This window comes from Fusarium tjaetaba, assembly GCF_013396195.1.
Source record: "Fusarium tjaetaba strain NRRL 66243 chromosome Unknown NRRL66243_c0000084, whole genome shotgun sequence".
In the NCBI taxonomy this organism is placed as follows: domain Eukaryota; kingdom Fungi; phylum Ascomycota; class Sordariomycetes; order Hypocreales; family Nectriaceae; genus Fusarium; species Fusarium tjaetaba.
In genome coordinates, this window is record NW_023501280.1 from 22,795 (window position 1) to 40,222 (window position 17,428).

The following is a 17,428-nucleotide window of genomic DNA, read 5'->3' on the forward strand; positions in this document are numbered from 1 at the left end:
AAATATACTATTTTATGCTTCTCATGTCCTTGGACTCCTCAGGAAGCTGACTACACCACTGCAGTATCCAACCAGTCCGTCCAACCGGTTGCACTCCTTCTCTTGATATGACTTCCACTCGCTCAACGCCGCCAACAGATCCTGGTTCTCCATGACCAGATCAAAGTGTAATCGCAGGAACACCGTCATCCACGCCTGGGTAAGCTCATAGTCTCGACGAGTCTTGAGTCGAGCTGTCAAAGCGCGAATAAAGTGTAACAACTCATTCGAGTCCTCATCGCCATCGCCGATAGAAAGCGAGCGAAGTTCGAGATCTGCGCTTGAGGGGGAGAGAGACTTGAGATGCTCAATGAACTCGTCATCTGTGATGCGTTAGTGGATATGGTTGCGATGTTGGAGAAATGTGACTTACAATTTCCTGTCTCTGCTCCAGCTCGAAGCTTGGTGCTGAGAACTTCCTCAAAACGAGCCTTCTCGACTCTTGTGATGCGAGAGCTGCTCTCTGCCTCGGTCTCACCGTGGAGCTTGGAAGCCATAGGGTTCTCCTTTCCTGTGGTCGAAGGCAAGAAGAAGGGCGCCTTCTCAGGAGCCTTGGGGGCTTCTGTGGGCTTATTTCGCTCCTTGATGAGATCGAGGTGTAGCAATGTTTGCCAGCGGCTCTTGGGAACCAAAGACAGTGTTGTGAGCTCAGAGCTGAGCTGTTCAATAGTAGGTGCCACCACGGTGTCCTCATCCTCAGCTTGTTCCTCCTCAAACGCACCCTCCAGCATACCATGGCTGTTCTCGCCGGATACTGTAGGAGCAGAGACTTGGCCAATCTCCTTCTCGGAGATTTGGCGTGTGGGAACATGCTTGAACAAGGCCTTGTTAGTCCAGAGTGTCACTCCCAGCTCGTTCTCGATTGTTGCAGCCAAGTATTCACCAGTAACAGACATTGCCAGCGCCTTGCAAGGCTTCTCGAGTCTGATAGCATCGATTAAGTGACTCGTGGGAAGATCCCATACACGAATGACACAATCTTGAGAAGCAGCGATGATCCATCGCCCATCATTGGAGAAGCAGAAATCGTTGATGGCACCTTGAGGTCCCCAGAACTCACGAATGGTTCTCTTTGTCTCCATATCCACCACCCGGATCGATAGATCGTCGCATGAGAAAGCAAGCAGATTGCTCGCGGGGTGGTATCTGCATCCTGTTGGGAATGTCATAGGGGCCCAGTCAATCTGCTCTAATAGGTTTCCGGTCAAGAAGTCCCAGAATTTGATTTTGCCATCCAAAGAGCAAGATACCACGTTCTTGTTCATGGAATCGACAACAAGACCGGTAATACGCTTAGTGTGCTTTCCGGTACCAACGGGGAACTGGCGAGTAGCCTCGGCATGCATTTGTACGATATCGTCAGCCTGTCGTAGTTGCTGCATCTTGAGCTGGCGAGCTTGACCCGGTGTCAATCTTGAAGGGAATCGTTGGCGGTGATTTCCTGACTGAAGGTTGTACATATCAATACCGCCAGATTCAGCACCAACAAGCGCAAAGGTACCGCAAGGGCTGATGGCAACAGTAGAGACGTTGGTCTCATCTCCAGTAGGGAAAGCCCATCTACCAGCTCGCTTTCGGCCCCAGAACCATGTCCTGGCATAAGGATCGTTCTTATGAGCAGTGACGACACTCTCCCAACCAGTCATACCACTGACCTCAGCATCCTGGGCCTTCTTCCTGTCTCGTGACTTTTGCCATATAGGCTGGTTGCCGGGCATAGCACCAATACCACCATCTCGGTTGAGTGATGATGCCATACAAGTAATCTCAGGGGCCTTGAGGTCCTCCAAGGTTGTTGTTGGTCCATGAGATAGAGCGTTTGTGGCAAGAATACCGATCTTCTTGGCCTTCTTGCGAATATTGCCCTGACTCAACTCTGTGCTCTGACCATCACGGCGCAAACTCCACCCCCAAAGACTTCGGTCTTGTCCACCACTGAGCAACCACTTGTTACCGGCATCGGCACCTTCAAAGTCGGTAGGAAGGAATTCAAGACAGTTGACAGGACCAGCATGACCACTGCGTGAGTGGAGAATTCGAGGAATAGGAGAGAAGGGTGCCTCGTCGAAGATCCAGGACTTGAGAGAGTTATCACGACCGCTGGTCACCACGACTGGTTGTCCAGGGAGAAACTCGATCTTGCTAATTCCACCACGGACAAGCGGTCCATCGTAAGAAGGAGGATTATGAGCGCTTCGCAAAACACCCATCACGCGGCCACCACCGTTCAAATCCCAAAATGTGACATCTCCAGTAGCAGCTGTCGCCGTAGCCATGACACCATCCTTTCGTCCATCATTACCCGCTCCCATACCATCAGTCCGGAAAGAAATTGAGTTGACCTGCGCCTCTGAGCTTCCAGCCTCGATACGGAGAGTGACCTTGTCGGTTAAAACATTAGTGATAATTAGAGTTCCTTCAGAATAGGCGATAGCTAGGAGAGACAGAGCAGGGCTAGGTTCTAGGCATGTCACAGAACCGCAATCTGGAGCGGGAGGAAGAATGGTGTAAATGAGTTTGCCGGTGCTGACGTTCCAGATCTCGACCCAACCATCTTTGCGACCCACGAAGATCTTGTTGAGAAAAGTTGGCATAGAAACAATGCCACCAGTGATTTCGTTGCCGCGGTTGTTGGCAGGTGTAGTGTGAATAGTGGTGTAGTGCTCCAGAGTGGCCGTCTTGAAAACCTCGATCCGTGTAGTAGCAGCGACGATAGTCCATATTCCCAGGATAAGAATTTGCTTGATAGGCTCGTTGAGGTCCGAGGGCAGCGCAAGGTCATCGACCTTCTTGCCCCGCTGGAACACCCAGATACCCTGAGATTCGCCCTTCTTTGACCCGCCCCATGCTGCGAAAACCTTTTCCTTCCAGGCGAGAGTCGCGGTGATGTCGGCGGGGGTTTGCGGGCGAGTGATGAAGACGAGATTCAATCCGCGACGAAGATCGTAGGTCTGAATAGATCGTCCAACTGAGGTTGAGATTTGAAAGGTGGTCTTCCCGAGGGGGATCGATGTGAAAGGGACACTGGTAGGTGATACTAGACCGACAGTCTGAAGCGTAACAATTAGCTATTGGAGTACAGCGTTTAGTCGGATGGACATACACGGAAGGGCGCAAAGATTCTCGAAGAGTCTGAAGCAGCTTTTGAAGCATTGGCGGGCGCCGCAGTCTTCTGGCGCTTGACCACGGGGTGGTCAGCATCCTTATGAGGCATTGTAATTATGTGAGATGCAGCTGGTGCAACTAGTGACAGAGGTTACTTCACCAAAGATGCCCGCTTGCGCTCTGCGATTGAGGCTGCTCTACGTGATACTGCAGCCATGTCCAAAAATTTACAATTTTTGGCGGTGAAGCGGGGCAGTATTTCCAGTGTGTGGTTGAAGTAATTAATTTGTGCTGGAACTGGATGTTGATTTTAGCTTTTAGACTTTCTGCAAGTCATTGAATTACGAAGAACACGTCTAAATATCTGACTGGGTCTTTTCAGTTATCAGAGCTCGGTTCATGCAACTTCATGGCCTTCCTAGACAGCTGGAAAGTCATGTTTCATCACAGATCACAGTGTACGGTTCATTTTGTCATCTGCCCGCCGTCGACCAACGGAGCATGGCCAACTGATTTGCAGACAATCTTGGCACTATCCCTCTTGCAAAGTTGTACAGCGCCGGTAAGCCAAGGCGCATAGGGCACCACTAGCGGCTTTGATACCTGGACTGGAATTCCGGGGAGAGCATCTGGCTTTTGAAATCTCATCCTCCATCTGGAAGAAACTGGTATGAAGGCGCCAGACTACGATCTTAGCCAGGGGAAATCTGGCAGTTCTGGTCCCTTTGCATCGGAACTCTCGTGTCTAGTTGCACAAATAAGGCTGCAAAGTTTCCCCAAGTACGCCCCAATTACGACTCGGCGTAACCGACGTAATACGTACGCAGCGCAGCAGTTGAACCAATATTCACAAGACAAGACAAGACAGGATTTTGGATCAAGGATGTTGGGTGACACGACGCCAAGAATATTGGAGTCTGTTCAAAACAGGGAGGAGGAGAAGGAATTTGGTCGTGTGCCTCACTGCCTAACTATGTACTGTACTCTTATGTGAGCGGCGAGCAAAGGGATGACAAATGGCCAAGGCTGCTTGAGTTGATGAGGAAACAATCATGCATGTGCATCTTGGCTGAAAGAAAAAGCTTGTCATTGTTTTGTTCGTTTGATTGGAGGCGCCGTATATCACGATCTCTCTTTGACCAGGGTGCCCTCTTCTAAACATAGTAAACAACAGCTTCGTCACACACTCGCACTCTACCTGAGAGAGATCTGCTGTAAAGCGAGCTACCCCACTATACATGATTCAACTCTTTAAAACAATCCTTGTCAACGCCAGACATGACACAGTAAGAGAGAACAGACAGGGCACTATGTAAGACTCTAATATTTTGGAGCGCCTCCAACAGCCGAGAAACGCTCCAAGTGTAGGGGCGATCTGATACAAACTGATCCACCTGCATCTCAATGTAAACGTCACCATGATATTGGCGCCTGGATATAACACCCAGATCCAACCAAGGCGGCAGCACACGAGCAGGGAAAACATCAGGTACCGACCAACAACAAGATGATGATATTCTGAGCTAAGGTAAATAAACGAGACGGGGAAAATGGGTTTCGGGATTGTCTGCTGCACTAACTGAGCCCCTCGTATTTGCGCAGTAACCGACCGGGCATCCCACCGCATCAAGACATGTCCAGGTAGAAAAGGTCCACTACAGTACCTACATCATCAAGGTCCAAGTCCCAGTCCCAGTTGTTACGGTGCAGCAAATGGAATGGATACTCACAAAGAACTACCGAGTTTGAAAGGGGAATTAGAGAAGAACAAGACCCCTTTTATCATCCGTTGATGCTAAAAGCGGATCAGGGTTTCTAAGCCAGGAGAGGCAGGACGATCACGATACAAAGCAGAGCAACTCCTTGTTCCAGAGTCCTCTCTTTTTGTTTCAGCGGTGGCGCAGTTAGAAGAAGTGAGAGCGGCTCAGCAGAGAAGCTTACCTAGTACCGTACCGACCTGCAGGGTTCGTAAAGCGTCAGGCATGCTTAGAATGTGTCAAAGAACCCGTCCGTGGTAAGGTCTGCAAGCTTAATCCAAGCCGCCGCCGTAATCCGAGCAGAGTCTGGACACACGGACACGCTACGGATACTTAAAATTCACCTTATTAGCTTAAAACAACGGCCGTCATGGTCGGTATAATAACTGAGTCTACTAAACTAGGTGCCCTCCACGCTGTAACACGCGACCACATACCAACCCTGGGCAATTTGCATTTTCGAGGTTTCATTGTTTCTGACACTCCTTCATTCACTGTGCAAGCAGCGGCTGGCACAGGTTCCCATATATTTTCCAAGTATCCCTGAATATCCTTGGAGGGGGTTGCGTGTCACTCTGTTTCACCTCCAATCACTTATACTCTCGCTCACTCACCCCAAACTGTCTGTCTGTCTGTCTGTACATACTGTGCTGAACCTGGGGCTTGTTGCTTGGCCTTTTCAGCTCCTGCTGCAGCATTCTTGTTAGTCTTGTTCGTTTATATCTGACGAAAGCCTTATATCCGCTTGGCTTTTGCCCAGACCTGACCTTAATTCCTCCTCCCCTCCATCTCAGATCGATCCAACCCTTCCCTTCTTCTTCCGTAACATCCTCTTCCGCATCTCGTTGAACCTGATGATGTGAAGTAGGCCCAATATGCCTTCTTTAGTCTCCTATCTTTTTGCTGTCTTTTTCGTATCATTACTATTTACGAAGCTGCTACATCTCTTCATTCACATCCACTCCATCGCCGTCATCGACTTTGTCGTCTATCTACCGACCTTCTTTTTACAAGACTTCTTCCTAGTTCTCTTCGCCCGGTTGTTGCTGCGTCGAGAGCGAACAATTCTCTCTCTAATTGGTTATGTTCTTGGATGCTTTCTAACGTATATGCCCTCGATTTTACCTTTCCCGTTGGATCTCGTTATGGCTAACAGTGGCTGTAAAGTTTGATAACGTTCGTTGCTGCGGCATCCGAGCTTGGCTTTCACTATAGAACGGGCGGCGAAGTCGAATGGAGCGACGCTGGCGATTTTGCTAATGACGAGGGTCTCAATGTTTTGATCAGCGAGAGCAGCAGCGTTATTGTTTCTGGTTTAATCATCCTCATCGTCGCATGGTTGCCTCAGAACTACCTGTACAGAGTCTTTGGTGACATCGTATCTGGAATTGGCAAGCGGATCGCTTCAGGTTTGTCGCTAAACTCTATTGAAATGCTTAATTTGCTAACACCTGCAGTCTCTCGGTATTTGCGAGGCAAGATTCGCCCACAGCCCCAACATCGGCAGGATCCTGAGAACGCCGAGCCTTTCCTCCAGCGTGTCAACAGCGAAAGTACTGTCGCAAACAGTGGCCATCCATCACCTAATTTGAGCCGCGATGCAGATGAGAAGGAGGAAGAGCTTACACAAAAGCGACGATGCTGTGCATTCATTCCCTCTTGGATCATCAACACAGTCGTCTTGCTATTCATCGGCATCACATGGGTCGCCCGCCCTGACCAACCTTATAACCACATCGCAAGCAGTTTGCCCCTACGATTGTCCGACTCTGTACGGCCGAAGCTCGGACTGTGTGCTTCTCAAAATGAATTTCCCTTGCGACAGCTCATCGAGAAGTCAAGATGGCAGGATCCCAAGGGCAACTTCAAGGGATGGGCTCCCAGCAGGGAGAACAACGACTTGGTAAAGAAATACAGGGAAAACCCTCCTGCTTGGCTTCCTAACCCCATCCCCAGCGGTTTCCTCAAGTGGAATCCTGATCGATACAAGGACGAGCATGACAAGAAGGATGGCCCTAGCAATATGTGCCCCAATACTTGGCAAGATCGGGGTTTCTATAACCCAGTCAACGACCCCATGCGAATTACTAACCTCGATCAAGAGATTCTGGCTCCTATCCAAGAGGCACTCTCGAATAACTCGGTCAAGATTAGACATATTGCTCTTATTCTCATGGAGAGTATGCGCGAAGAGCTCTTCCCTCTCCAGCAGGGTAGCACTATCCACCAATTCATCATGAATTCGAACGACGAGAATTCCAGAGACGAGGTCAACGGCCGGGTGTCACGCATGACTCAGAACTTTGAGAAGATCACCGGAAAGCCAGGCAACTATCAAAGCGCAAACGGAAGTGTTTACGATCCTCCCGCGAAGCCCGTATGGAACGACCAGACGAAACCCGGCTTTGGTGGTGTCAATGTCGTTGGAGGTCTTACCAGCAGCAGTGTCTCAACCAAGAGTCTTGCTGCCGCGCATTGTGGCGCTTGGCCCATGGCCGTCAACATGTTTGAAGAATCCGAACTCGAGAGCTATCAGCCCTGCATTCCGCAGATTCTCGAACTGTTCAACAAGGTCAAGGGCAATACGACAAAGCGAGAAGACAAGTCAGAGAACAAGTCAGAGAACAAGCCACAAAAGGAGCGAGATTGGTGGGGATTCGGTGGTACTGCGCAAGCCAAGTTCCATGATTACCAGTGGAAGCCCGCTTTCTTCCAAGCCGTTACAGACCACTACGATAGACAGGACAAGTTTGACGAGAAGATTGGTTTCGATTTTAAAGTCACCAAGCCCAGATTAGACGAGGAGGCCAAGGACAATCCTGAGATGGAAGAGATCAACTATTTTGGATACCCCGAAACCGATTTGAGGGAGCACATCAGAAAGTTTATTTCCGACGGCCTCGCCGAAGACAAACGACTCTTCATGTCGCACTTTACCAGCACTACTCATCACCCTTGGGGAGTGCCCAAGTGGTTCGAGAAAGAGAAGTACATGGGTAAAGAGGGTGGTAATCATCAAGATCTTGACAAGTATCTCAACACCATCCGCTTCACCGACGCATGGCTCGGTGAGCTTATGCAGATGTTTGAGGATACCGGAATCGCCGATGAAACCCTCGTTGTCTTTGTTGGTGACCACGGCCAAGCATTCAAGGAGGATTTCTCAAAGACAGGTACCTACGAAAACCGTCATATCAGCAACTTTCGGGTTCCGATTTCTTTCCGACATCCCAGCATTCCTCGGGTGCAATACGAGGCCAACGTGACATCTATCTCTATCCTTCCCACCATTCTCGACCTCCTCGTCAACTCAGGATCTCTCAACAAAAAAGATTCCGAAATTGCATTCGACCTCGCCCACGACTACGAAGGTCAATCCCTAATTCGCCCATATCAAAAGACACAAGACGGCCGTCGCGCTTGGAACTTTGGACTTATCAACCCAGGCGGTGGTATGCTCACAGTAACCTCAGCCGACGCACCGTGGCGCCTCGCAGTCCCTCTAAAGAAAGACCTCGAATACACATTTACAGATCTCGGCAAAGACCCGCTAGAGCTAGACGCCCTAGACAAATGGTCGATCAAGTCCATGATCAAGGCAGTGAAGCGGCAGTACGGCGACGACGCTGCGACCTGGGTCAAGGAGGCCGACGAAGTTGCCCACTGGTGGGCTCTAGAGCGAAGACGCCTCTGGGGGTACAACCCCGACGAGGACAAATGATCCTGTTTTATTATCACTGCTATTGGTTTTATTTTATGACATGATGCATTGGGTATCTGGGTTTGCGGGTTTGCAATTACTTTTGGGAACTGGTCTTTTGGCATACCCGTTGGCACATGTGTACGGCATACATAGATTTAGGGAGAGGCTCCCTCGGAAATGGTTGTTTTCTGGGTTGATTTTTTTGGTCTACAAAATGGCATAGACTTTGAAATTTTACGCATTGTACACTTTATCAAAGATTGTTTCGTTCGTGGCTTGTGTTTCAGTGATTGTGTTTTTTAAGTTGAGCGGCGCATTTGTATATGATCGTGGCCATCAAAAGCAAACGGTTATGCAGTCGGCAGTGTAATCTGAACAAATCGGAAATTATGGCTTTTATTTCCAGAGCATGTTCACGGTGCATTGAACTGTTGGTCAATGCTGGGTGATAGTCCTTGGAAGAAGGATGATACTTATTGGGGGTTATTGTCCGATGCTAGCGAAGGGGAGATCGACGAGTTTCGAAGATATTGGTAGTCAAAAGCATAAAGGATGGCTGTGCATCCAACTGAAGTCATATAACTCGGTTTCCTTAGGGTCGGCTGCATCGACGTGAGATGAAAACTGGTGATGTAAGTCCAAGCAACAGATTAGAACAAGTTTTATAGCCTCACCCTACAGAACATGGCACTCAACATTATAGCCGCAAAATGCTAAATTATGAACTTTAGATTATGGTTTAATAACAGAATATTGGATTGCAGTCATGATCAGAGCTTTACTGGGATCTAGGAATAGCCTCATCGTGGTACACCAGATCCATGGGTCCGATCTCCTGCAAGTCATAACGCATCTGCAGTACCAAGACCGCTTTCCCAAGCTGTCATCGGTTCTCTAGGTTACATAGCTCAAAGGGCTAAGCTTGTCTCATGCCTCAAGCCACTAAGGAGTCGTATACCCCCATGTTGGGATCTCGTGGGCATCCTTTCTCACGATGCGGCGGTCCAATAACAGGGCTCAATTGGAGCATGCCCCTTCCAGAAGACGTTTTGATTGCCGAGTTCCTGGGACGATGACGGCGGAACATGTCTCACTAGCTAGGCGTGGGCGTGGCGCCTTTCTTGCAGATACATATCATGTGCATGAACGCAGTCACTTTAACGGGTTCGTTTGTGTTAGTATCTTGATGCTGTGTCAAACAAACCACATGTTGGAAATATGCTTCTGGGCGCTGAGGAAAACTTGGATTATACGGCTGAGGTGCTGTTGATGGATGGATCTCCACTATCATGCACTGAATCGAGCACTCCCCAGATGACCCATTGCTATAGTTGCCCCGCCATCAAAAGCATCTAGACTGAAGCAATCTGGTGACTGAAAGCGCCCGTCATTCAGTGAAATGACGATGATTCAAGTATTTGAAATATGTCCATGTATTTCTGACTATAAATATATATGTAAAGAGTCATTTGCAAGCAGGAAAAGGACCTGCCCGCACCTCTCATTCTCAGGCCTCTTATAAAGGCCCTTGTTCTATTTATTCGCCCAGTAGCAACCGAAATGATTACTGCATCCGTCTCAATGAGATCTGTGTCCCTGCAACCGTTATCGCCCTGCACCTTTTTCTAAGAAAGGAATAAAAAGGAAATAATCGTGGGCTAGCGACTTTCAGCAGCCTGAAGATCCCAACGTTGCCTGTATTTATTGATTGATACCTGACGGGATCACGGCACAGCAACCACATTGTCGCCTTAGCACCAAACGAGGTAAAGGCCCAACTCATTTCTAGGCCAGAATAAGAACCATCAACTTCTCGCATCGACATTCTTTTCTTGCTTGTAAACCATTGCCCTCTTCATATTCATCTTGGTTGCAAATAAATGTTTCATCTTGTTCAAAAGCAGTGGCCAAACGAGACGAGACACTCGTCAAGACATTGAGAAAGCGTCTGTCTTACTCCGTATTCTGTCCTCTAAGTTTAGGCTCGGTAGTCTAACTAAACCTATACCAGACCCTGCTAATAAACGGGCCCTTTTCATCGACGTCAGACATTTCTGACAACTGATTGCGAGCTCTTGGAATTTGGTATTATTGGATTTCAGAAGATAACGGCACGAATCAATTGACAACCGGTCCTTTTCCTCAATTGGTGTACTCGGTTACAATCTCTTACGCAAGAGATTTGGGGGTGTACAAGAACGGGCGACACACACACACACAAAGATACTGTACCGTTCCTTACATCACCTTACCTTACCCTTCTACACGATACGACCTTGGCTCACTCTATCTATATCTCGGCCGTGGAGATAGCGGACCGTTAATACTGGGCACCATGAACGAGAATAACCCACTGGACCCGGATTTGAATGCTGCTAGTCTGGCCGATACCGATGACAGCCCAGCCCAAGCCAAAGCCAAAGCCAAAACCAAAGCACAGGCACAACAAGAACCAGAGCCAGAACAAGAACAAGAGCCATCGGTTAGCTCCTCCGTCTCCGCCTCCGGTGAACCTTCTGCCGCCGACTTTTCTTCCTCTCCTCGCCGCTTTCATCCACACTCTCATCCACCTTCTTCGTCGTTCACTTTTGGTTACGTTTCTGTTGAATCACATAATATCCAGCCCAATCCCCCTCGCCAATCCCGTGCTTTCTCTTCTTCAACATCGGCCTCGCTACTCGCCAATTCTTCTGCTGCCGCTATCACAAGGAAGAGTCGCGGCGCCGAGCCCGTCACTCGAGACGCATACGCTACCGCTCGCCGGGCCAGTTTCACGGCAGCTCCAAGCTCGACAACCGCTGTCTCATCCTTGCCAATCAGGAACCCCCGACCTCTGGCACGCACTCGCCGCGAGTCCATGACCTCAGATACCGCTTCTGAAGATCAGACGCTGGCCGATTCCCAACTTTCTGGCCCTGGAGAAGAACCCCACCAACTGCGAACTCGCTTACCGTCTGCCAACGAGAATTCCCACACCGTATCGTCAGAAGCTTCCAACGCTGCGAACCACCGATTGTCTTCTTCCTCGGACTACCAGTCTAGGAGACTCTCCGGTACTTCCATCTACTCTCTCGCATCTGCCCGTGGTGTACTCAGCGGTTCATCATCAGCTCATGGTTCAGAGCTAGGCACTCCACCAAGATCTGTACCTGGATTACTTTCAACAGGCAAGAGCACAGCAACGGGCCAGTCTGAAGCAGAAGTCTCCAACGTCACTGTCACTACTTCTAGCAACCAACCGGGTCAATCAGTCGTGGGACATCCTAATCAGCATCATTTGACGCCTCGCGACCTTCACTCGCAGCCACTTGACTTTACAAAACGAGCTATTCGACACGACAACATGCAGAGCAGCACGTCTGGCTTACGGCAAGGGCCCGATAGATCTCGCAGCCGAGCCAAGAGACGCTTTAGTGGAAGCACAGCAACTAGCAGCCACAGCCCGAGTAGCGATCGGGGTCCCCACCATCGAGAGAGAGAAGAGGGTATGTTTGATTTACCTTGCCTCTGGAAATCCGAGGTACATTTCTTGAATCCAGGGTCTAACTTGCTGCAGTGAAACCATCACGATTTGGTGTGATTGGTGTGTGCGCTCTAGATGTCAAGGCTCGAAGCAAGCCCAGCAGGAACATTCTGAACCGACTCATCGCCAATCGTGAATTCGATGTGGTGGTCTTTGGTGATAAGGTTATCCTCGATGAAGGTGAGTTTACAGATGCAAGAGTTGTATATTTCAGAACTAAACTAATCCACCTTGTGTGCAGAGGTTGAGAATTGGCCTATTTGGTGAGTTGATCTTCTCGGTGAGCTGAAGTAGCATAGTGGGGTGCATCTGTAGTGCTGCAAGGGGCACGTGCCGAATTACCCAAAGTGATAACTAACACCAGACAGTGATTACCTGATTTCCTTCTATTCCGACGGTTTTCCACTTGACAAGGCCATTGCCTATGTCAAGGCGCGGAAACCCTTCTGTGTGAACGATGTCCCTATGCAGCAGATTCTATGGGACCGACGCCTGTGCCTCCACTTGCTCGACAAGATCGAGGTCAGGACACCAAAGCGTGTCGAGGTTACTCGTGATGGTGGTCCTGAATATCTCACGCCAGAGATGGTGAAGCATATCAAGGACGTCTCTGGAGTTTCTCTGGACCCTATTGACCCTTCGCAGACACCGCCTCCCCAAAAAGTAGAGCTGATCGAAGATGGCAATACTATCAGTGTAGATGGTCAAACACTCCGAAAGCCCTTTGTTGAGAAACCGACAAGTGGCGAAGATCACAACATCATCATATACTTCCCCACGGAAGAAGGTGGCGGTGCTCGAAAGCTCTTCCGAAAGATTGGAAACAAGAGTTCCGACTACATCAAGGATCTCAATGTCCCCAGGGCCATCACAGAACCTGGAAGCAGTTACATCTATGAAAGCTTTATGCAAGTCGACAACGCCGAAGATGTCAAAGCCTACACTGTTGGTCCAAACTATTGCCACGCAGAGACCCGAAAGAGTCCTGTAGTGGATGGCGTAGTACGAAGAAACACTCATGGCAAAGAGTTGCGTTATGTCACGGCCCTTGGTGCCGAAGAGAAAGAGATGGCCAGCAGGATCTCTACAGCTTTCGGCCAAAGAGTCTGTGGGTTTGATATGCTGCGAGCATCAGGCAAGAGCTATGTCATTGATGTCAATGGTTGGAGCTTTGTCAAGGATAATGACGATTACTACGATCATTGTTCCAACATCCTGAAGGACCTTTTTATCAAGGAGAAAATGAGAAAGGGTGGTGTCACTCCCCCTATGCCTTCGCCTGCGCCATCGGATACAGACCCCTTCACACGAGCATCTAATGCGTTCAAGGATCGTGAACAGACCCAGCCTGGTACTAATGGAGTCAGGACGAGCATTAATTCCATTGCAGGTACTACCGACTCGCAGCCCGATGACTCTTCCCGTCGTGCACCGAGCGGCACAGTTACTCCTCTTCTGCCCCCAGACAGCGGACTACCTTCGAAGACTCACAACACCTTGGCGACCCCAGCGATCCCACCTACTCCTGTCGATGTGACCCTGCCGGGGATTTCATCCGCCCCTCCAACCCAGCAGAGTGCTATTGCGGACCCTCCGTCAGAGCAAGCATCTATTGTCCCTGAGCCTCCCCTGCCGACTCACTCCTGGAAGTTGAAGGGTATGGTCTCGGTGATTCGACACGCAGATCGCACTCCCAAGCAAAAGTACAAGTTTACGTTTCATTCGGAGCCTTTCATCGCACTCTTGAAGGGCCACCAAGAAGAAGTCTTGCTGATTGGAGAAGCTGCACTTGGAAGTGTCGTGCAAGCTGTGGATTTGGCCTACGAACAAGGAATTGAGGACCGCGCTAAGCTCCGGTCTCTTCGAAATGTTCTCGTCAAGAAGGGCAGCTGGCCTGGTACCAAGATTCAGATCAAGCCTATGTTTCGAAAGAAGAAGACCGAAGAGCCTGCTATTAGTGAAGAGCTGGTCGCCGTGACTGAGGAGAAGAAAGATGTCAAGGAGGAAGAAGGCGACTCATCGAAGGAGGATAAGTCCCACCAGGGCCCAAAACGACAAGATTCGCTTTCTGGAGTGACCATGTCCAAATTCACTGCCGCTGAAGAGCGTCTAGTTCTCGACAAGCTGCAACTTATTGTCAAATGGGGAGGCGAACCAACACATTCGGCCCGATATCAGTCTCAGGAACTCGGCGAGAATATGCGCAACGACCTCATGCTTCTGAACAGGGATATTCTGGATGAAGTACACGTTTTCAGCAGTTCTGAGAGACGTGTGACTACCAGCGCTCAGATTTGGGCCGCATCGTTCTTGGGCAAAAAGGATATCCCTGAGGACTTTATCACCATTCGCAAGGATCTTTTGGATGATTCAAATGCTGCCAAAGACGAGATGGATAAGGTCAAGAAGAAGCTCAAGGGGCTACTGCGCAAGGGCAACGAGCGTCCTGCGCAGTTCACCTGGCCGGAAAACATGCCTGAACCTTCTGAAGTACAAACAAGAGTCGTACAGCTGATGAACTTCCACAGACGTGTGATGGATCATAACTACAAAAAGCTACAGAGTGGTGCTGTTACATCCCTCAATGCTATCTCAAATCCTAGTACAGAGAAACTTTCAGGGGAAAACTCAAGCTCATCAATTGCCTCATCACTTTCTCAGGCAAACACCCTCAACCAGATTCAGTCAAGATGGTGCTGTGGCGAGGATGCTGAGCTCTTCCGAGAGCGCTGGGAGAAGCTCTTCCAAGAGTTCTGCGATGGCGAAAAGGTTGATCCAAGCAAGATTTCGGAGCTCTATGACACCATGAAATTCGATGCTCTGCACAACCGTCAGTTCCTCGAATGGGTATACACGCCGCCCAACCACATGCTTGATGAATACACAGCTGCTGGTGCCAACAGTGTCCCTGGTGGTTCTAATGGTACCAAGGATGGAAAGTCGAAGGAGTCTGAGGATGGCAAAACTTCCGATGACAAGAGTGACAAGAGCCATCATCCCTCGCCTGAGGGTTCAGACAAGGTGGACGCAGGAAGCAGATCAGCCTCAGTCAAGAAACTGTTTAGAAGACGATCGTTCCTTAACAATCTGCGGCACTTCAACGAAGAGGCACCACCTGAGCAATACTTCCGCCTGTACAAGGGCACGAAGCAGACTGCATCCACTGCAGATGCTCATAACGAACCTCTGCAGGAACTCTACCGTCTTGCCAAGGTTCTGTTTGACTTTATCTGCCCTCAGGAATATGGCATCTCGGACAGTGAGAAGCTCGAGATTGGTCTGCTCACATCGTTGCCTCTCCTCAAGGAGATTGTGCAGGACCTCGAGGAGATGCAGGCATCAGATGATGCCAAGTCGTTCTTCTACTTCACCAAGGAGTCACATATCTATACATTGCTAAACTGTATCATCGAGGGAGGTGTAGAGACTAAGATTAAGCGCAGCACTATCCCTGAACTCGATTACCTTTCTCAAATCTGCTTTGAGCTCTACGAAGCAGAGATGAAATCAGGCGATGGAACATCACCTCACGACGCGCCTACGTTTACGTACAGCATTCGTATCACCATTAGTCCTGGCTGCCACGTCTTCGATCCCTTGCATGTTCAACTCGACAGTCGACATTGCATCGGATGTGCTCCCAGGCGAAGTTTGACACCCCACGCGGACTGGTTGCAGGTCATCAAGACACTCCGAGCCAAGTTCAACCAGTAAGTCTTTTCATCCGACGTCCACCATTGCCGTGTGAATATCAACTAACGCCCGTGCAGGGTCAAACTACCAAAGACGTTCCTGGCAGTCAACTTGTCTGATGCCTTTACATTTGAGGACCTCGAGCGACAAGGTAGTGATAGCGATGTGTTGGAGATGAAGACTGCGCCGTCTAGAGGCATAACCGAGCAGCCCAAATCTCCTGAAGATGAGAGTTCAGAGACACTTGCAACTGGTGCTGGCGAAGTTATGATCTCATAGACCGGGGAAGTAAGCCCGAGAATACCAAGATAAGAGCATATCATATGTCTTGTGTGATAGGGCGTCCAGAGTTCGGGACTTTGCAACGGGGCTTGTCAGATCACCCAACAGTGGCGTAGCCTCTGCAAGTCCCCTTGTACGTTTCATGATGGTGAGCTGTTGAGAGAGTATGATGAGTATTGTCACGACTTGGTGTGACATCTCGAGTTATCTTGCATTATCGAAATAGAATACCCACATTAAAATAGAGGCAGGCTAGTCAAGGACTGTTGTTGCTCTTAAATGAAGACACAAGTTGGCATGTGAAAGTATCTTCTTGTAACCTCAATCTGCACGCTTTCACGTAACTAGTTGCGAAGTAGTCGCATTGCAGCTGGCCTTATCGGGTTAATAAGTTCTTAATATGAGGGACATAGCAGCGGGATCAGAATTGTGGTGTCATTCTGAGATTTCTTGGCATGATTCCTTTTGATCGTGCAAGGTTTTGTTGGGGTTTTTCTCCGAGGCTCGGCACAGCATGGTTAAGATCCCCCTAATTGTGAAAAAAACCAACAGCGTGGGATCGGTAGTCTTGAGCATAGATTAAAAAGGCTCTTGCTTCGGAGCCCCAGAAACCGGGCATCTGGGTCAGAGTATTAGAAAGCGATCGCCGGCAAACTTTCCTTGTCCTGAAACTCGCTCCGAAGTCATAGAATCAGTATCAACTGATTTCAGGGATGAAGTTCTAGGACAAAGTAACGTGCGAAGCAGTGTAGATGTGGTGTTATCAACTCCGAGCTTTGCACGGGGAACCTCTACACCGATGTGCCAATGACCAGATGGTGGAGGTGTTTACACCAGACCGACAGGGACCACGGTTGTTTGATTACCCAGGACATAGGTTCGACTTGCGTTCTGGAAATTGTGGATTATGGTGGTAGGCTCTCTTGGTGGTCTGTTGAAAAATGCCATCACCTGATACGAAGTCCAGACTTGACTATTGCCAAGCACGAACCCATTGAGCCATGCAGAGCTGAGGAACAATGTTCAAAAATAGGAAACAACAGCCTTACAATTCAATTAGAGTTCCGGAATCAAGAGATGAAACATCCAGCTCAACGCATGAGCACTGTGAGACAGCCTCTCAAAGCTAAGTTGAGTGAGGCACATAGAATCTTGGGTCCAAGCTTCAACACATGCAAACTGAAGCTCAGGGATACTACCACTATGGAGTTAGCGACGTCACTCAAGATCGAGAGGGTTCAAGACAGCGGGATGGTGACCGTATACGGCAGAGACTCCGCTTGAAGATCAGAGACAATTGAGGCACTTGCAGATGGGGGAAATGTG

General features: G+C 49.3%; 3 protein-coding genes across 3 annotated transcripts; 2 read left to right on the forward strand and 1 right to left on the reverse strand.

Moving 5' to 3' along the window:
* Positions 1–21: 21 nt before the first annotated feature.
* FTJAE_4295 (u3 snoRNP) lies at positions 22–3,253 on the reverse strand (the record flags this gene model as incomplete). Its single annotated transcript, XM_037350684.1, has 3 exons — positions 22–362; positions 413–3,089; positions 3,143–3,253. 3 exons carry the CDS (start codon positions 3,251–3,253, stop codon positions 22–24), a joined length of 3,129 nt encoding a protein of 1,042 aa, XP_037208542.1.
* A 2,523-nt stretch (positions 3,254–5,776) lies between these two features.
* FTJAE_4296 (uncharacterized protein) lies at positions 5,777–8,622 on the forward strand (the record flags this gene model as incomplete). Its single annotated transcript, XM_037350685.1, has 3 exons — positions 5,777–6,006; positions 6,117–6,310; positions 6,359–8,622. The coding sequence occupies 3 exons, from the start codon at positions 5,777–5,779 to the stop codon at positions 8,620–8,622; spliced, it is 2,688 nt and encodes an 895-aa protein (XP_037208543.1).
* Positions 8,623–10,939: 2,317 nt separating this feature from the next.
* Positions 10,940–16,099, forward strand: FTJAE_4297 (Asp1p-like protein; the record flags this gene model as incomplete). The annotated part of the gene is made up of 5 exons (XM_037350686.1): positions 10,940–12,089; positions 12,161–12,307; positions 12,369–12,390; positions 12,496–15,837; positions 15,898–16,099. 5 exons carry the CDS (start codon positions 10,940–10,942, stop codon positions 16,097–16,099), a joined length of 4,863 nt encoding a protein of 1,620 aa, XP_037208544.1.
* Between the last annotated feature and the right edge of the window lie 1,329 nt (positions 16,100–17,428).